The 21109-nt window shown below is 50.1% G+C and overlaps 1 protein-coding gene across 1 annotated transcript in view; it reads left to right on the forward strand.

The window, feature by feature from the left end:
- l(2)09851 (WD repeat-containing protein 1 l(2)09851) overlaps positions 1–21109 on the forward strand; it is a 98758-nt gene that overhangs the window by 14118 nt on the left and 63531 nt on the right. Inside the window, exons 2-3 of the mRNA XM_068362680.1 lie at positions 11184–11320; positions 20167–20319. Of these exons, the coding sequence (XP_068218781.1) occupies positions 11184–11320; positions 20167–20319 (290 nt within the window). The remainder of the gene's footprint in view (positions 1–11183; positions 11321–20166; positions 20320–21109) is intronic.

The following is a 21109-nucleotide window of genomic DNA, read 5'->3' on the forward strand; positions in this document are numbered from 1 at the left end:
CTTGGAATGCCTTTTCTCTTCAAGGTTATATCCACATTTGATCTCTCCAGTGGCAACTGAAATCTTACTGGTCCCAACACAGGGATCTGCTGACTTTCGAGTCCCGGTGGTTCTCGAGCAAAAGAGACACGATTTGGTATCACTCGATACCAGCTTACTCATGGGGAGTAGACCATCTCTGTCTCCCCTGGAATTGATGCTCTTCACGTATGAATAAAAAGAAGGGTGGCGGCTCGCCTATTGCAACATGATCTCCGGACTGTGATCCGAATCCCATCGGCAGTGCCACAGACCTGAAAATGAGAGAAGCCTATCGCTGATTATGGATTATTCTCCCTTGCCTACACATACACCGAATAGTCTGGCCTATTGTTTCCACATCCTCTGTCCTCATACACCGGACAACACTGAGAATACCAAACAGTTCTTCGCTTAAGGGGTAAACAACTGCACTAAAATCGTTCGGTGGCTACTTTCCTCTTGGTAAGGGTAAAAAAAACTTTAGCTATGGTAAGCAGCTCTTCTAGGAGACGGACACTCGAAAATCAAACCATTGTTCTCTAATCTTTGGTAATGTCTTAGCCTCTATACTATGGTCTTCCACTGTATTAGGTTAGAGCTATCTTGCTTGGGGCTACACTCGGGGATACTATCCTATCTTATTTCTCTCTCTAAATTTTTTAATTTTTTTATAGTATATAAATTGAAAGATCTAATTTAATATTGTTACTGTTTTTGAAATATTTTATTTTAATTGTTCATTTATTCTTTTATAATTTATTTTCTTATTTCCTTTCCTCAGTGGGCTATTTTTCTCTGTTGAAGCCCTTGGGATTATAGTATCCGGCTTAGCTAGTAATAATGATAACACGGTGGTAGTGGCGTATCTAAACATCCTAGGGGGTAATTTTTCTCTGTATCTTTGCCATCTATCTGTAGAAATCCTAAGATTGACAGAAGACAACTCTATCGCCCTATCAGCCCGTTTCATTCCGGGCAAGAAAAACATCCTTGCCAATAGCTGTCTTCGAGTGGTCTTTGCTTCCTCGGATAGCCAACAAAGTCTGACTTTTTGGGGTTCTCCAACTATAGATTTGTTCGTGGCGTCATTTGAATTGGAAGATTTTGGTGTACTGCTCGCCAGTATCAATTCTCATGTAGGTCTTCGAAATGCCTTCCAACATCCGTGGGACAACCTGGACGTCAATGAGTTCCCCATCTTTATTTTTTATTTTTTATTATTTTTTTTTTTGAATGGTTCCCAGACCATCTACATCTGCTTAAAGAGATACCGAGGGAGATTTCTCTCCTTCCCGATCTCCTCAGACAACCTCACGCAGTGATGTTGCTTCCCTACGACTTCACACATGGAGGTTATCCAGCATCTCGCACAGAGAGGCTTTTTGCCGGTAGTGGCGAAATGGATATCTATTGCTGTCTATCAGGTGAAATGGGTTATATTCTGTGGTTTTTGTTGTGGAAGGAATATCACTCCTCTTATGGTCACTAACCCTGTGATAGTGGAGTTCCTACTGTACATAACAAGGAAAAACTCTGCTTGGTCTTGGTGGTTAAAGGTTGCCACTGCATATTCTTTAGATTGGAGTTGACATTTCCTCCTTGATGGAATTGTCTCTCCTCATACAGAGTTTTGAGCTAACTTGCCCTCAGTCGGAAGTTAGACCACTTCCCTGGAATGTAGTACATGTACTACCCTCTACATCAGTGCTCAATTTGTGATTTCACCCTTAAAACAAGTTTGTTCCGTAACCGAAATACAAACCACGCTATTTACAAAGGGTATTACTTTTAGCGTAGCTGAAATGGCGAGCCATTAGAATTTAACGAGGGTGTATTACCCCCGCGCTAGTTAGCGGGGGGGTAGGGGAGTGGTAGCTAGCTACCCCTCCTCCCCCTCACACACAGGTGAATACTCATTTTAACTTTTGGCTCGGACTGTGACAGACGTCTCTGTCTTGGTCCTCGCTTGGCAGCCATTGTCTGTTTTGTCTTTACTTAATCGCTTACTTTTCATTTACTCAATATATATGTAAACATGTTTTCATGTTTGTATATATATTTGAGTATAGAAATAAGTAAGTTTCCTTTTCAGATGTGTGTGTGTAGTGTACGATATCTACGTGGAGGCCTCGGCAGTTAGGCCACTACGGCGTATTTTATGGGTGGCGATCGAGTTTGACTTATGTCTTTCTCTCTCTCTCTCTCTTGAGGTCGTTCACCCTTTTACTACGTGTTACTACGCCCTTGTAGCCTAGCTTCCTTTCCGTGTGGGGGGTTGCTACGCCGTACGTTTGTATCAATTAGTTATGAATCTAATTGTAGTTGTTTTTTGTTTTTCAGCTTGTAGAACGATTCCTTTCGGGGTTTTCGTTCTTTCTTTAGTGTTCATTCATTTTTAAATTACATAATTACATCGTTACATAATTATAATTGTTATAATTCTGTTTTGGTTACAGCTCTCCTTCCGCGAGTGTAAGTGGTTGTGAGGGCACGTGCCTGTTGTGTAATTCTTGTTCCTTTCCCTCGGGATTCCTCTTCGGAGCCTTCCCGGGGAATGAATGTGTACTAATATTATTTGTTTTATTTTATTTTTTTTTTTTACAGTTACCGATCTAGTTCGTTTCTGTAATATAGCAACGGTGTGAGCTGTCTGGTGGAGTCCTGGGGATTCGGCTGTTGCTGCCTCCCCCCTTGTATTTTCGTCAGGGGCGTGTCTCCTTCTACTGGTAGTACTCCCGTGTCGACGGACAGCTCTCCAGTTCATTTTAGAACAGTCAGGAGGCTTGCCTCCTTGGGCGGATAACTTTCCTTCCGAGGGAAGTTTTTCCTGTCCAGGCTTGAGTTTTTCCCCTTTTGGGGGGTTCTTCTCTTGCCCTTTTTTTTCGTGCGACTATGCTCTTGGTGCTGAGCGGTCGCACCTGCAGTTTCGCTCAAGGGGCTGGGCAACTGCAGGAGCTCCTCTTCGGAGGATTGCTCCTTTTAGGTCACTGGCTGACCAGTCTCTTCCACGAAGTGTTTCTCTTTCGTTCGCGAGAGAGTACACTCATAGAGACTCCTCTTCGGAGGTTTCTTCTGTTGCTGTTGCTGTTGCTGTTGGCCTCCCTCGCCGTAAGGCCCACCGTCCGCCTCGTCGTAAGGGCCTCTCATCTCCCTATAAGGGTGCTTGAGGCGCCTTTTGGATCTCCGTTTGCAGCCTACAACTCCTTTTTCTCGATCTTCCGCCTTGGTGCAGATGGACAGCAGTCTGATCTCGTCTTCCGACGGGCAACGGTCTTCCCGACGGACAACGGTCTGCCCGACGGACAGCGGTCTTCCGACGGACATCAGTCTCCCGGCGGACAACGATCCCTTCGGGGCAAAGGGTTGCCCCCACGGGGGTTCTTCCCTTGCGTGTCAGGGTTTCCCTGCGTGCCCTTCTGCTCATCAGCGCTCTCCTGTTCGTCAGCGCTTTCAAGATGATCTTCCCTGCGGTTCCTGTTGGTTCCTGTTACGCGCCCACGTTCGCCCTCGCGATCTAGAACTTCGGTTCAGGTCGGGGTCAAGGACTCTTCTTCTTTGCGCAGGCTTCCACGCGTAGCCTTCTGCTCGTCAGCGATCATCAGCTCGTCAGCGATCATCAGCTCACCAGCGATCATCAGCTCGTCAGCGATCATCAGCCCGCCAGCGATCATCAGCTCGTCAGCGATCATCAGCTCGTCAGCGATCATCAGCCCGCCAGCGATCATCAGCTCGCCAGCGATCTCCGGATCGCCCACGTGTGTTACAGCCGGCACGCCAACGTTCTCCAACACTTCTGAAGGAACATGGTTCGCCAGCTACTAGCTCACCTGCGCATGCTGATCACCATCGCGCGACCCTCAACTGCGGATGCTGATCGCCATCGCGCGACCCTCAACTACGGATGCTGATCGCCATCGCACAACCCTCAACTGCGGATGCTGATCGCCATCGCGCGACCCTCAACTGCGGATGCTGATCGCCATCGCGCGACCCTCAACTGCGGATGCTGATCACCATCGCGCTACCCTCAACTGCGGATGCTGATCGCCATCGCGCGACCCTCAACGGCGGATGCTGATCGCCATCACGCGACCCTCACCTGCAGATGCTGATCGCCATCGCGCAACCCTCAACTGCGGATGCTGATCGCCATCGCACGACCCTCAACTGCGGATGCTGATCGCCATCGCGCGACCGCACACCTGCGGATGCTGATCACCATCGCTCAACCCTCAACTGCGTATGCTGTTCGCCATCCCGCGTTCGCCCACCTGCAGATGCTGTTCGCCATCGCGCGCCCGCCAACCTGCGCATGCTGATCGCCATCGCGCGACCCTGGCATGCTGATCACCATCACGCGACCCTGCGCATACTGATCACCATCGCGCGACCCTGCGCATGCTGATCACTGCTCGCGATCGCTCACCTTCGCATACTGCTCGCCATCGCACGATCGCTCACCTGCACATACTGCTCGACCATCGCGTCGGCATATCACAACGCACCACCGATCGCTTGTTGATCCATATCGCCAGCAGTCCTCCTCGCCCACGCGGCAGCGCGTTTCCTCACCATCGCGCTAACGCTTGCGTTCGCCGCCTCGGACTCGCTCTCATCCACCTGCCCACCCTCACGACCGCTCGCCTGCCCACCCTCACGACCGCTCGCCTGCGCGCCCGCGCGACCGCTCGCCCGTGCAACCGCGCGACCGCTCGCCCGACGCCCACGTGCCTGCACGTCTACGCTCATGCTCTCCAATGTTCGCCCACGCGCGAACCAACGGTTTTTTTCCATCGCGCAGACGGATGGTGTTCCGTCGCGCGAACCTACAGTGTTTCTTCGCACAAATGTCGGCTTATTTCTTGCAGTATCCATTGCTCGTCTATGGGTTTTCGCCCGCCGACCACCAGGAATTCCCGTCGCGCGAGCTCCAGGGCAATTGCGACCACGATTCCCAATGGGGTTTTCGCAGCATGACCAGCCTGGCGAGTTCTTCTGGAGCGTATTTCCAGAACACTGTCTCACCCCGTAAACACAGAGCATGGCACTTGCAGAATAGGAGAAACTTAAGGGAGATCTGAGCAACACTCCTCTATTCCTGAACCTGGGTTAGCCCTTCCCCGTCATTCCCTGGAAGGATTTTTGGCGGGGGGGGGGGGGGGGGGGGGGGGGGGCTTTCCGTTCGAGATTTCTCTATCGGACAAGGGGTGACTGCTTACCTCTTCCTCTGGGAGCTTACCAGGTTCTTTCCCTCCTCGGTTACGGCCCGAGGTTTGGTTCAAGGAAGCTACAGGAAGATCAAGGGTACTTTCCTCCTCTCGAGCTCAGGCACCTTGGCCTTTCGTCGTTAAGTATCTAACTTGCGGACAAGCTCGATGTTGTACCATCTGGACGCGCTGACTGAGGGCTTCCTTCGGGTGTCTCATCTGTGGAGGTCGACGACCTCAGACACCCTTCCATCCTTGAGAAGAGTTTGTTTGTGCCCAAGGACAGAGACTTAGACAGCTGCTGTGCGGAGTAAATCGACTTCCGGTTTCACTCCTCCAAGGCGCTTTCTTCCAGACTCTGCAGGGCTCCAGCGCCTTTTCTTTCAACCACGTCGGCCTAAGTTATCGGCTACGACAACTGGGACTAGGTGTCCAATTGCAGTTTTCTCCTGTCAGGAACAGATGGCACGGGAGACTCCCCCGGGGGGGCATACAGTAGTCCTAAAAGGAGTTCACGAACTCTAGGATTGCAGGTTTTTCGCTGGGAGGATGCTTAAGGTTACTCATCCGAATGACAGCTTCCCGATGCCCATTCCCGCATATTCTCTGTGAATAGCCAAGGATATCGCGCCTGCCGTCTCTGTCAGCGAATTCAGTGTCTCTGAACCTCTATGCCATAGCGTCAGCAGAGTTGCCCGGTTGGGCAGAATGATCCATATCTTAAGCGAAGGTCTTCCTTAGGATCATCGACGGCTTCACCCCCGGCCCCCTCAGTCGATCCTTTCTTGTAAGGAAGGATCTGAGAAGGGATGTCCATAGTCGACCTCTCAGCCCCGATCAAGTTTGTCGAACAAACTTCGGCCAGCAGAATCGATCAGACTGGTAACGAGGCGACAGGACTCCTTAAAAACCCTGGATCGGAAGGACGGGTACTTTCAGTTTCCATTCCATCCGTCTTCCAGGGTGCTCGTCGAATTCAGCCTAGACTGCAAGTATTCCTGCTTATGATGCAGTGTGGCTATCCCGCCGTGGCATAGCAGGTTTGTTTCCCCAGAGAACTCTCCCTGCCTTCCTCTTGGCCGCTCAGGGGCAGGCTTCCGCCTCCTCTGCTGTTTGGAGGGCTGGTCAACTCCTGTAGGCTCGGGTTTCGACCTTCTTCAGCGCCGGGACAAGCTTCCGGATGCTTACCATGAGTGTGGGCTCATGGTATTTTGCTTGGAGCCTTCTCTTCCTCTGCCTCAACATCTGGAGTATCTGGCCATGATATTGAGTCAACCGCCTTACCACATTGGAAACCCCGCTTCTCGTCCATCCAGCGAGGTTAAGCAACGTCGGTACTTGGATGAGTGACCACCTGGGGACGCCAGATTCTGTTACCACATCCTCCGAGCCTTCCTTTCGGTTGACTGTGGCAAGACTGAGGAGAGTCGCAGTACCTGTTCTCTGTCAAGCAGAGCTTTCAGCCCTACCTTGAAACGTTTCCTAGTTCTTCTTTCCTCATTGACCCGTCTATAGTCCGAACGTTCGCCTCAGGATAAGTTCCATGTGGGGCGATCCAAGTTCCGGTGGCTTCAGGCAATGTTTAACCGGACTCCCTGGCCCTATGGGACCAGCGGAACTATTAGACCTGCAATGGGTGTTGACCTATGGAGCCTCTTGATGGTAGTGGATATTCTCGTCCTTTCCCCACATTCTTGATGCGGTTCTCGGACTCGTCAAAGAAAAGAGGGGGGGCATGTTCCGGTCCAGACCTATGGTCAAGACCTGAAGGATACCTCTCCATCATTCAGGCAGGCTTAGGGGCCTTAGTCTGGCCCCTCTTCAGATCCTACAGCTACTGCCGAGTCTCCCCGTTGCGCGTCGACTTCATTCTAACCAGCAGGGGACGCATTTTCAACCTTCACATCTTGCAGTAGAGATACCGGGATGATTGAGATTCTCTCAATACCACCATCGGCTCTCTCTTTCCAGGCAGGGGAATGTTTCTCTCAGACTATCCGAGCAGAGCCTCATAGAGAGAGTGTACCTAGGGGTCTTTGACCTTGGGTAACCAGCAAGTGCTGGTCTGGGGGACCTGATCGTGACAGCTTGGAACCTCAAGCTTCCGCTAGTCTTCCCCCCAGTCTCAGACCCCGAGACACTGGCAAGATGCATTCCGGTGATGGTGGGACAACTTCGACGCCTGCGTCTTCCCTCCTTTTTGTCTGAGGACAATGGGCCTCAACAAGACCAGGTTGTCTGTCAACCTTTCAATGGGAGAGCTCCACTGGGACTACGCGCAGAACTGTTTCTGGACCCTCTGCTTCCCCTGACGGATCTCCCGGGAGAGCTTCTCCCACGGCGCAGACTACTCAAGCAACCACACTGCGACATCTCTCCCGAACCGGGACGTCGCTTCGGCTTCATGCCTGGAGACACTATGCTTCCTCCTCTAGAAGAGACAACCCGCTACAGTCGCGGTACGGAGGTCGCGTCATCTGCGATAGTCATCCACAGGGGTCTCCCAGGCAAAGTGAAGAGTCTAAGGTGGTTGGTGCCGTGGGAGATATACCTCTTCCCTTGAGGCCTCTTCTCCAGCAATAACAGTCTTATTGCCTTTCGGCGGGAGGAAACTCCTTTCCGCTCTCGGCAATGAAGCCTGTCGCTCAGCCTTTCCCTGACCTTCAGGCTTAAAGGAATAACTTTTTCCTGCCCGCTGGATCTATCCTCGCTCATGCGAAGCTACGATCGTCCCTGCCCTAGTCGGAGGAAGACCTCCAACTTGGAGCATGGCTCGGACTTTTTGTCCTTTAAGAGATCTTCTCAAGACTCTTTTACGACAGGCCTCGGATTGTATTCCGCCTTGGGTCTTCTGCTCACTCTGGCCACGGCCAGTGTGTAAGCAATCTTCTTGGTCTCTTACTACTCCCCCCTTTCTAAGGAAGAGGGGAAGGCAACATTCAGGCTCGCTCCTGAGTTGTTGGCTAGACTCAGAATCTGAGGGTCCCGGCCCTTCGGTCCGATTCATTCAAGATTTCGAGTCTCCATTCTGTGTCTGATGTCCCAAGACCTTCTCTTTCTTGCCAGTAAGGAATCGAGAGGTTAGCGCTGGGAACAGCTGCAGTTTGTCCTCAGTTGCAGCCGATTTGGGAACACAAGGAGGACATGGGGGGAGAGTCACCAGTATACCTCTTAAGCCCAGACTCAAGGACATTCATCTCGACCTGTCTTCAGACCCTCCCCCGTCACGTCGCCCTACAGCACGATGTTGGATACATCGCAACGTCCCTCGCCTTCGAGTAATACTACTCTGTGACGCAGGTGCTACAAGCTGGAGTCTGGAAGCGTCTGATGACCTTCGCAGCCCGCTTCCTGCAGGGCGTGACCCACAGGAGTCTCGATACGTTTTCTATCGCTCTGTGGTGGCTACACAACAGCTGGTCTAACCTCAGGCTCCCTTTTGGACAGGTAGCAGAAGGTTGAGGGCATTGTTATCAGGTTTTAGTCTGCATGAACGAAAGAAGTATGTCTGGCCCTTACTTCTTTCTTCATCATCCCCTCTACGGGGAAGCAGCATCCTGGTCTCTGCATAGCTGACCTCGAACCTCCGCAGGTAAACCATGCTTCCTTGTGTTCCGAGTATTGAGTCAATACTGTCGCGTCCCCCATACCCTGACGAGGTGGTATTGGGAACGTCCTAACCCAGAGTTCCTTCTGGAACTCCAGGTCAACTGCCTAGGACGAGTCACACTTCTTCCTTCACACACAAGCTTACGTAGGCCACATGGTTCCTTGCGGAGCAAGGAACTTGTGAGGTGCAGGGACTCCTTTTCTCGAGTGCGACTCACTCGGATTCTGAGTCCCAGGTAAAGCCAAAGCCAGTATGGCTGGGGACTTTCCACCCTACCTAATGGGTAAGTCACCCTTTGTAAATAGCGTGGTTTGTATTTCGGTTACGGAACAAATGACAAATTCGAAGATAATTTGTATTTTTCCTAACCATACAAACCTTAGCTCTTTACACATATTTGCCCGCCAGCCCTGTCCCCCAAGACAAGTCCTACCTCTAAGTGAAAGTGAGTATTCACCTGTGTGTGAGGGGGAGGAGGGGTAGCTAGCTACCACTCCCCTACCCCCCCGCTAACTAGCGCGGGGGTAATACACCCTCGTTAAATTCTAATGGCTCGCCATTTCAGCTACGCTAAAAGTAATACCCTTTGTAAATAGCTAAGGTTTGTATGGTTAGGAAAAATACAAATTATCTTCGAATTTGTCATTTTCATCCTCGCCCTGTCCTTAGCCAAGGGGGTCTGCGAATTACATGGTCTTTCCTATGACTTAGCCCATTCAAGGGTAGGGGCAGGTAATGCTCAACTACGTCCCTGGGTGTGTTGCTAAGACTCGGAGTCCGGCTTTAGTGGACCCTAGGTTCAGGACCTTCCGGATTTTGAGTCTTTACCATGTAACTGATGAACCTGATCAACTGTTACTATGTCTGAGAGAGTGCTGAATCGCTATCCGGAGCTCGCCTGCATATCAAAGGACTCCTTGTTAGCATGGGCAGAGTCAAAAGGAGTGTCACAATGAACACGATCTGTGCATGGATTCGACAGGCGATAAAACGACCATTGAATCCTGACTCCGCAAAGAGATTGTAGACCTAGAGCTCATGATGTTAGGGGCATCGGTACATTCCAAGCATTTAAAAGAAACTTCGTTGTATTGCAGGTTCTACAAGCCTGTGTTCGGAAACATAGGACCTTGTTTACAGGATACTACCTGCAAAATCTAACCCACAGAAACCTGGATACATTCTCTATAGGTCCTCTGGTGGGAGCACAACAAGTGGTGTAAGCCACCTCAGCTCCCTTACAAGACAAGTAGCAAATGGTCGGGGGCAGAAGTTTCTTGGTGTTAGTCTGGGATGAATGGATAGAGTGACTGGCCTTTTCTTCCATCATTTTCCCATGTTGGGGGCAAGTACAGTATCTGGAGGACTCTCTAAGCTGGCCTACTTCCAACTGCATGTAATACTCATTTTTCTTGTATAGCCTGAAATATGTGATATATTTTGTAATGCCCAGTTATCACTGCGAGGGGATCCAGACAATGTCTAGGTCAAGTGAGGGGAGTGCTTCACTGATAATTTTACCAGTCAAGTCATAGTGCCTAAAGTTTCCACACACTTTCTCCACTGTTGCCCAGGCCATCAGCCTTCGTGCATGACATTCTAAGAGTTTGTGAGATAACAAGGGTGCCACTCATGCTCGCACGTGCTCAGAGTTGCACCACAGGTCAAGTTCCCAGGCAGTTGGGGGTGGAGTCTCCTTAGTAAAGAGAAAATAGTTTGTACAGTATTTGTGGTGGAACAAAGGACAAATTTGAAAGTAATTAGTATTTTTCCTAACCATACAAAACTGAAGTCTTTACTCATACTTGATCTGCCATTATCTATCCCCCCTAGAAAGGCTTCCCAGCATCAAAAGTAGCTATACAGTCAAGCATTTACCTTGCAGTAAAAGTTTATGGCTCATTTTCCAGCAAGCCAAACCAGTATATCCATAATAAAGAACTTAAGGTTTGTATGATTAGGAAATATACAAATTACTGTACTTCCAAAATTTGTCATATTTCTCTTATACAGTAGTTGGTATTTCCTTATTGGGCTACTTTCCATTTTGGAGACCTTGGTTTTGTAACATCCTGTTGTTTCAAAAAGGTTTGTAGCTTAGCTTGTAATAATACTGTAATCATAATTATGAAGTGGCAACTGGGATTCACATAAAGGTATGCAGACTATTGAGAACTTGGTAGTGTAATTCAATATAACTGAATTCTGTTGACAGCAGCTCCTTTTAGTACATATTGTTGGTACTTTTGCTTTATAAATGCTCTCTTTATTTTATGCTTTTAAAATCATTATGTAATTTTAGGTACATTTTAAAGTCTCTCATCAATACTGTTCATGTTTTACAGGTGCACCATGTCTGAGTTTCGACATCATTAAAGATGGTTTAGGGGACAGAAGAACATGTGACAACCCTGTGACCTGCTATTTCATCGCTGGTACTCAAACTAGTTCTGCTCACGTTAACAATCTAATTCTCATGAAGGTTTGTAGGGTTGCTTTTTATAATTTTAGTGCAGAAATTCTTTGAATTGTTTGGTCTTCCAAGACTTTTTCACTGTAATTCTTTTTCATTGGGGATATTGGAGCCATTAATAAGAGCTATTTGTTCTTACTCAAATACAAACCATTGCCCTTTAAACAGGAGTATGATTTTGGTGAAGCTGGAAGTTCTGTTCAAACTTTTAATGAGGTGGTTGAATTTTCTTGAAGATGAAGGTTAAACCCCGCCCACCTGGCAGTCAGGAATGTTGTCACTTTGCTTTTGGTTGCAATATAGTACAGACGTACTTCTTGCTGTATCATCTGGTTGTTGAATTTTTTTTACTTTCTCCTTTAGATAAAAGAGTACTATTTGTGCGTCCATCAGGAAGGATGACTTTGTTGTTCCTAGTACCTATCTATCAGTCAGACAGAAAGTAACCCCACTTCATCCTTGATGGTGTCTTGTACCCCTCCAAGTTTTCACTGTAATGTTCACACTGGTCTCAGCTTGGGCCCATTCAAACAGGAATTGCTTGCCATAAAGTTTCCATGATAAGTTGCTTCAGGATCGGATCAAATATCTTTTACAGCAATCTAGGGATCATGATCAGTATGCGAAAGTCAAGTCTCGCTCCCAAGGGACGAATGGAGTACCTGGAAATGCTGATGGATAAGGCAGTAGCAAAAGTCTTTTCCATCATATGATCTCATGAACATACTCATAAATTAGCACAAATGTTCCTGATAGTTTAATAACTTTGAGCTCGGCAATGGCACCGTCTTTTACGACACCTCTTGTCGTTGGCTGGAGGAGCTTTTACTTCACAGGAATCTCAACCAGAGATCACTTCAGTGGTCAGCTGCCATCTACTTCTTGCACCATCTAGGATTAGTGGAACAAGAGATGATAGACGATATATGATGGTGGCTGGACAATGATAACCCCATTGGTGGAGTTCCTTTCGACACGATATATGATGGTGGCTGGACAATGATAACCCCATTGGTGGAGTTCCTTTCGACTCTTTCTCTGGAAATGCTGCTGTTCACATATAGGGTAACTCAGTAGTTACCTGCGTCAACAAGCAAGAAGGAATCATCGCTGTCCCTCTGCGAGATGGCGAAGCAGGCACAGTACTTGGACGATTGAAGATGCAGTAGAGCTGTTAGCAAAGTACATTCCAAGCAAAAGGAATGTATTAGCTGACTGTCTCAGCTGTCAAGGGCAGGTAGAAGGATCAGAGTGGTCGCTATATCCCTGTGTAGCAGAAAGGCTTCTTGCACAATGGGGGCTCCCCAACCATCGACTTGTTTGCCACCCACTTGAACAAGCAGGTTTCAGTGTTCAGTTCTCCAGTTCCACACTGGTCACTTGCAATGGAGGACATCTTCCAATATTCCCGGGAGACAATGGATACATACGTCATTTGTCCCTTCTGCATATGTTTATTCTTTTCTTGATTTACAGGGCTGACTTGTCTGCAGTACTTGAAAATTATGGAGTGAAATACTGTATAAGCTATTTGCTGATGACACTGAATTCTATATATCACTGACTAACATATTTGATGCTAAAAGATAACCTAGTGCTATCATATCGGTCATTAAACAGTGGATGAACTCACGGCAATTGAAACTGAATGAGGGCAAGACAAAGTGTTTGTTTGTTGGCCGTGGAATGGACTTTGAAAGATTAAATATGCAAACACTGAGAGTGAATAATATAGGTTTGTTCCAACATGGAGTACTTACCTCAAACTACTTTCTCAGGAGTATCTGGGATCTCCTCCCAACCGACCAGAATTTTGTGTAGTTTACCCTACTCCTGTTTTCTATGTGGGGTAACCTCTGGCGGTGTGATACGCACCCAGAGACGACCCGGGGTCAGAGAGCATGCTCGCTCAGGTCTCGATCTCCAGTAAGTTTCTGGTCGCGTCGCGGATAACATCCCGAAGCTCTCTCTCTTACCCAGTGCGACCCTTTGTGTCTCACGTGGTCCCTTTGTGCTCTTCCTTATCCTTTTCCCTCTGTGTCCTGTGTCTCGCGGTGTCTTACTAGTGCGTTATGGAGCATCCCCGTCGTTGCCCTGGGCCTATGGCCGGTAAATCGTGTGGCGCCTTCCTCTCTAAGCCTGAAGTTGACCCGCACTCCTTGTGTTCTTCGTGTAGGGGCAGTGTGTGTTTCCCTACAGCCACGTGTCTGGAGTGCGAGTCCTGGAACGAGGTGCAGTGGGTGCGCTACGGCACCAAGAAGAAGACCTCTAGACGTTCACCTAGGAAACCGAGCGTCGCTTCGCCTCTTGCTTCGCCCGGCGTTTCTTCGGACAGAGTCTCTCTGCCGCCTTCCCCTACCCAGTGTAGGGGTCGAGGTAAGTCTGTTGCGGGGAAGAGGTCTGTGGCCCTTCCCCAGGAGTCTGATTTACCTGACAGTGGGATTGTGTCTTTGATCCAGGCAAGTAGGGGCCTGAGGGAGGGACGGGAGTGTGTTCGGGGGACGGAGCCCTGGTGAAAGCAGGGCCCGTCTCATCGGACGATCCTATGTGGGGTAAAACTGCTGCAGTCTCTTCTCCCACCTCTTGGGCAGGTTTTTCAGGTGCGTCAGCAGCCGAGGGTGCTGCCGAGAAGGAAGACTCGCCGCCGTCAGACCCCCTCGCGTGGGCGCCTCCGAAGACGCCCTTCAGATCTCCCCTGAGGATGGAAGAGGAGTTTGAGACCTGGTTCCCCAGTGAGGAGCTCCCCCACTCGACCTCCAGCGCCTTCAGCTACGTTCCCATCCGTCTTTCTTTAGCCTTCGTTGCCGACCGAACACCATGTGGATCCACCAGCAACGAGGCGCGACCCAGGCCCTTTAGCGAGGTCCTACAGGTCTTCGGGCTCCTCGGTTGAGGCCTACTCCTACTCATCGGAAGACGGAGCCCCGAGGGACCATAGGAGACGGCGAGATAGGTCCCGCAGGAGACGGTCTTGCTCACGTTCCCGTTCTAGATCCCGCCACGTGGGTAGGCGCTCTAGATCCCCCAGGAGGAAGTACTGTATAGGAGAAATGACTCGCCGGAGGAAGAATGATTGCGGGTCGCCATCCATCGTAGCCAACTCCTGGGGGCTCAGCAGTCCCGAGCACCTCGGGATGGCTCCCTAGATCCCGCTCACCAGTACGATTTGTCTCCAGCAGCAGGTTTGATCGACGGAGGGAGTCTTCTCTTCAGGCCCCAAGGGATAGGCATAAGTCCGCGAAGGTTCCGACTCCATCCGCCCAGCGAAGAGAGTCGCCCCTTCGGTCTGGCAGCCGCGTCCCGGCCTCAAAATCTACGACGAATCGTCCAGAACGAGAGAGACTCCTTCCCTCGACGGGCAAGCCCGCTGACCCCTGGTCCGCCGGAAGAAGAGAAAAATCCAGGACGAAGGCCTCCGTCCCAGCGGCGATGCCCGTCCTATTCTCTGAAACGCAGAGACTGGACCACTCCAGGAAGATGCCTCCTCCCCGTACGGCTCCCCCCGTCGGAGGTCCCCCGTCGTGAGCACTGGAGCGCCCAACGGAGAATGTAGAGGACGGTGTAGAAGGTTCGGCAGCGGAAGTTTCGGCCTACGGGAGGGTGATAGGCCTCATTAGGCATCACCACAGGCTGGATGAACCTGAGCCCTCTACTGACGAAGTCCGGCTGTCGAGCCTCAGCAGGCTGGTGGATGCGCCTGTCCAATAGAGGCCCTCGCTAGCCCTCCCTTTGGCTAGGGATGTCAGGCTGGGTATGGCGCACGTTGACAAGATCGTGGCCAACCACGCGGAAGCTCCCAAGAGCCAGAGTGCCTCTAAACTTCTCCAGGGCCTGAAGACGCAGAGCCGGTTCTACCTTCCCGAAGGACACCGCGTGGGTCCCTGTTCGGTGGAGCCAGCAGACGCCATCCTGGGACAAGGAGCGGCAGAGGAGAGGGCTAGCACTGCCCCTGTTTGTTTCTCCCCTGCGGAAACGTCCATGATGGAGGAGCTGGCCAAGGACCTGGTGCACGTGTCATCGTGGCTGGATTGGTGGGCCTCCACGCTGGTAGGGTTCCAATCCTCGCACGACTTCGCAATCCCGGAGAGTCAGGCCTTGCTGAAGGAGCTTATTAGCTCGGGAGGTAAGGCCCTGAAGTTCCTCTCCTATCAATCCATAGCGCAGGCTGCCAATTGGATACTGCGCAAGAGGGACACTGTGCTCAGCAAACTCGTACGGAGGCTCCCTGACAGAGAAGCGAGGTCCCTGAGGAGCCTACCACTGTGGGACGACTCGGTGTTCCCCCTGAAGGCGGTGGAGGAGACGGTAAAGAGGGTCAGGAAGCTAAAGGACGGGGGAGAACCCAGACCCCCTCCAGCGAGAAGACCTGCCCATAGAAGGACACCCTCCGACGTCCCTCTCCCTCCTCGCGCCTCACCTAGCCAGCCCAGGAGAGATGCCCCTACTACGTCCTGGCAGCAGCCTCCGCAGCCCTCCCGTAGAGGAACGCCGGCTGCGCAGTCAGCCTTCAGGACTTCCTATTCGGCCGGCAGAAGAGGTCGTTCAGGCTGCGCCTATTGAAGGAGATAGGGAGAGAGGCCCCCTACTCCTGCCGAAGCCTCAGGTGGGGGGATGCCTCAAACACTCTTGGCAAGCATGGCGAGACCACGGATCGGATCCGTGGACCGTAACAGTTCTGAAAGAAGAGTACAGGTTGCCCTTCCTGGCGGACCCCCACCTCTGATACCAGATCTGTAGGCGGAATGGTTGGCACCGAAGGATCCCTTGACAAGGACGGCCCTACAAGAAGAGGTCTCTACGATGCTGGCGAAAGGGGCTATAGAACCAGTCAAGAACCCGGGTCCAGGGTTCTACAGCAGACTCTTCCTGGTGGAGAAAGCGACAGGGGGCTGGAGACCAGTCATAGATCTCTCAGCCCTCAACAGGTTCGTGTGCAAGACCGACTTCAAGATGGACACTCCGAAGTCGGTCCTAGCGGCCTTGAGGGAGGGAGACTTCATGATGTCCATAGACCTCAAGGACGCATACTTCCAGATCCCTGTTCACCTCTCCAGCAGGAAGTACCTAAGGGTAAAATGGGGTACCCAAACGTTGCAGTTCAAGACCCTCTGCTTCGGTCTGTCCACAGCCCCTCAGGTCTTCACAAGGGTCTTCGCAACAGTCTCAGCCTGGGCATACGAACAGGGTATCCGCCTGATTCGGTACCTGGACGACTGGTTGTTGCTTTCAGCCTCCGGGGAAGTACTGAGGGAGCAAGGTGCGAAGCTCCTGGAGTTCTGCAATGTCCTGGGTATCATCATCAACCTGGAGAAGTCCCAACTGATACCCTCCACCAGAATGACCTACCTCGGGATGGTCCTAGACTCCCGGTTGGCGAGAGCCTTACCTCCGCGGAGAGACTGGACAACTTGGACCAGATCCTACGGCCCTTCCTGTCGGACCAGCCCAGGAGAGCCAAGGACTGGCAGAGACTGATAGGCCACCTCGTGTCGTTAGAGAAGCTAGTCCCACAGGGGAGACTCAAACTCAGGGGAGTACAATGGAACCTGAAGGAGACCTGGAACCAGAGAGACTGCCCGCACAAGGGTGTCCTGATGTCCCTGGAGACGAAGAAAGTCCTAGAGTGGTGGCACGACAGATTGAACACCCTCAAGGGGATGCCCTTCGCAGCCGACCGTCCGGAGATGCTCCTGTTCACGGACGCATCCAAGGAGGGTTGGGGTGCTCATCTCCTCGACAGCACAGCAAGAGGAAGATGGTTAGCCGAAGAGAAGAACCTGCACATAAATGTGCTAGAAATGGTGGCAGTGCGAAGAGCGTGCCTAGAGTTCGTTCATCTGCTCCGGGGAAACACCGTGGCACTGATGTGCGACAACGCCACGGTGGTGGCCTACATAAGAAGCAAGGAGGACTGAAATCAATGGAGCTGTGCGACCTCACGATGGAGTTACTAGAATGGGCCGAAATGGAGCAGATCAAGATCTCTGCCAGATTCATCCCAGGGAAGAGAAATGTCCTGGCCGACGGTCTCGGCAGAATGGGTCAAGTGGTAGGGTCCGAGTGGTCCTTGCACCCGGAAGTGGCCAAGACTCTCATTCAGAAGTGGGGCTCGCCAGTGATAGACCTTTTCGCCACGAGACTGAATGCACAGCTCCCCGTGTTTTGTTCTCCTGTGCCAGCCAGATCCGGGGGCGGCGTTCGGGGACACCTTCCAACACCCTTGGGACAACCTCGACGTTTACGCCTTCCCTCCTTTCGGAATGCTCAGGAAAGTCCTCATCAGGGTGAGGCGAGCGTACAACCTGTGGATGACTTTGTTAGCGCCCTGGTGGCCGGAGAAAGAGTGGTTTGCGGATCTAAAGGAACTGGCGTGCCTTCCACCTTGGCCCCTTCCGGACAGACCAGACCTTCTCCGGCAACCTCACTTCCAAAGGTTCCACAAAAACCCTCGGTCCCTCTGCCTTCACGCGTGGAGGTTATCGAGCGTCTCCTGAGGAAGGAAGGGTATTCAGCGAAGACGGCAACAAGGATGTCAGGATACCTGAGACATTCGTCAGCCGCAGTATACCAGGCAAAATGGGCTACCTTCACGAAGTGATGCGTCTCGAAGAACATCAAGCCATGGCAGGTCTCCATCCCGGAGATAGCTGACTTTCTAGTCTATCTCAGGGACGAGGTGAACATGTCCATCCCAGCCATTAAAGGAGTCCGGGGTGCCCTGGGACAAGTCTTCCTCCTGAAGGGCATCGACCTGAATACCTACAGACACATCTCGATGCTCATCAAGAGCTTCGAGCAATCGTGCCCCCCTCAGGCCATTGGGGTGCCCCAGTGGGACGTGGCTAAAGTTCTGAAGATGCTGTCAGAACCTCCCTTCGAACCTCTAAAGGTCATCTTGGACAGAGAGCTCACCCTCAAGACAGTTTTTCTGTTAGCGATGGCATCAGCAAAATGGGTAGGGGAGATTCATGGACTGTCTTACGATGTGTCACACTCGAAGGGTTGGCGTGAAGTTACCTTCAGATTCGTACCATCCTTCGTGGCCAAGACCCAGAATCCAGCAGTCTGGGACCCCAAGTTTGAAGGATTCTCGGTGCCGGCAATCCCTCATTCGGACAACTCGAGGGACTTGCTTCTGTGCCCTGTCAGAGCGGTACGGAAGTACTTGGAGAGGACAGCCAGACTTCGACCCGAAATCAAGAGTCTGTTCGTCTCCTCAGGATTAGTAAAGAAGCCAATCTCCAAGAATACGATCTCCTTCTGGCTACGGCAGGTGATCATGAGAGCCTACAGTAGTGCAGGAGTTCCTCTTCTGGGGAAGTCTAGACCACACGACATCAGAGGGCTTATTACTTCGTCGGCCTTTGAGAAGAACATTGCAGTCGGCCAAATCCTGAGGGCAGGTACATGGGCTAGTCAGTCAACCTTCACAGCTCACTACTTGAAGGAGTGTTCGAGGAGATCCCTGGATGGATTCTCTCTCGGTCCCGTCATTTCCGCGCTTCAAAAGATTTAAAGGTGTAGCCCCAGGGAAACCACGGGCAGTAAGTTCAAGAGACACAGTTCCTTCCTTACCCCCTCTTTTCCCCTATTACCTTCCGTGAAATGACCCTAAAATCCTTTAACTGCCATAGGGTACATCGTCAGTGAATGAATACGTCTCCAAGGATTTTTACAGGGGTTCACGAACCTGTCGAGTGTGTGGGCTTTAGTTATCCATGCCTTTTTATTACTCATCCAGTAGATGGGCAGCAAGGCTTTGTTTTTGTTTTTCAAAGTCCGAGGATTCATGGATTTGTAAATTAAGGCGGTCTTGGGCATGAAGCCCGTGGCATTCCCACACATAAGGAGAGTAACGCGATCTTTGTGGGCCTTGAACCCTGGCTTCTTCACTTTGTCCTTATAAAGGAACGTCCGGGACGGCATCCTCTTCCAGAAGAGGCCAGTTTCATCCATATTGAACACCTGCTCCGGGAGATAGCCACCTTCTTTAATTAATTTCGGGAACTTGTCCTCGACGTAACGAAGAGCTGTCTCTTGATCTGCCGAGGCCAAACCTCCTTTTGAATTTCTTGAACCAGCCCTTGCTGGCAACAAAACCACGTTTTTCTTGTGGGGCAGGATCATCATCTTCGTCGTCATCATCACCTTCGTCATCTTCGTTAGATTTTCATTCTGGAACTAGGCTATCATACAGGGTTTTGGCTTTGGCTCAAATCATGTTGGTATTGAGACTAACTTTCTTTTTCCGACAGTCCGATATCCACATTGATAATGCATTCTCCATTGAGGCAGTTTTACATATTTTCATTTAATCTTTTTTTATGTAGCAAACCGTCGATTTATTCACTCCGTAAATGTGGGCAACAGTCGCATAGTTACTGCCTGCCTTAAACATGTCCAATAATTTCACTTTCTCGTTCACCATCATTTTTCTCCTCTTGGGTTCACTAGAGGATGTAGAGGGTAGAGGACATTTAGGAGCCATTTTCAAGGGTGTCACAAGCACTATTTTACACTAAAAAGCACAAGAAAACAGCTAAAAGTTCCTGCTTTTATGTTTACAATTTCTGTTTTATTTTGAAAGATATCTAAAGTGTCAAGAGTCGCTCTTAAGGGTGCTACGGGTCAAAGTGGCTGCTCATTGGCTAGTAACTGTCAGCACCTCGTTATAAATTTTAACTGCCGATTTTATACTTTGCTGAAATCATACTCCCATTGACTGTCAAGTTTGTATAGAAAGGAAAAATACAAATTACTCTTTTGATTTTTTGTTTATTCATAGATTTTTATAATTTACAAAATCAACGTTGCACATACTTTATGATATATTGATGCTATCGGTTGCTTTTCAGATGAGAAATTTACACAAAATTAAAAAAACTCCAGTTGATGATGACTCTGAAGAGGACAGCGAACTAGAGGACGATGAAGATGAAGGAAACCAAGGGCAACCTATCATTGCATCTTCTTTCACAAAGCATGAGGGTTGTGTGAACAGAATTCGGGTGAGTACCTTATGTTCCCAACAATTATTTTTGCGAATTTAGTCTTTATTCATGATTATATAAGGACTATTCATGTTTGTTCTTACACGAATGCAAACCATTTGCTCTTTAGTATGGATATGTTTTCACCACAGCTAGAACAACTCACGAACTTTTAACGCGAGGTGTCAACAACCCTCCGCTAGTAAGCAGGGCTAGCGTGTGATAGACCGGTCACCCCGCTAAAACACTCACCGACCGTGTTACGTCACTCTTATTTGGCTCGGTAGAGTGAAAACATGCTGTCTCGATCTACCATTAACCTTAATGAATTTACCTGTCAGTAAACTTAACTGTCTATTCTATCTCTCTTAAAGGTATCAGGCTTGCTGGGGATTAAGACAATGCCGGTTTGTCCAAGCATTGCTGACTACCCTTGTCCCTCATTTAGACAGATCCTCACCTCCTTTGTCCATGCGAGGAGACAACACTCCTATACGCTGGCTTCTCCTTGTGACGAGTGTCTGGAGTGGCCATCCTCTCAGTGGGAGCAATATAGTAGGCGATGGAAAAGGAAACTTATTATTATTGTTATTACTAGCTAAGCTACAACCGTAGTTGGAAAAGCAGGATGCTATAAGCCCAAGGGCTGCTACAGGGGAAATAGCACAGTGAGGAAAGGAAATAGATAAATAGACTATATGAGAAGTAATGAACAATTGAAATAAAGTATTTGAAGGACAGTAACAATATTGAAACATCATTCATATATAAACTATAAAAAGACTTATGTCAGCCTATTCAACATATA

This window comes from Palaemon carinicauda, chromosome 39, assembly GCF_036898095.1.
Source record: "Palaemon carinicauda isolate YSFRI2023 chromosome 39, ASM3689809v2, whole genome shotgun sequence".
In the NCBI taxonomy this organism is placed as follows: Eukaryota; Metazoa; Arthropoda; class Malacostraca; order Decapoda; family Palaemonidae; genus Palaemon; species Palaemon carinicauda.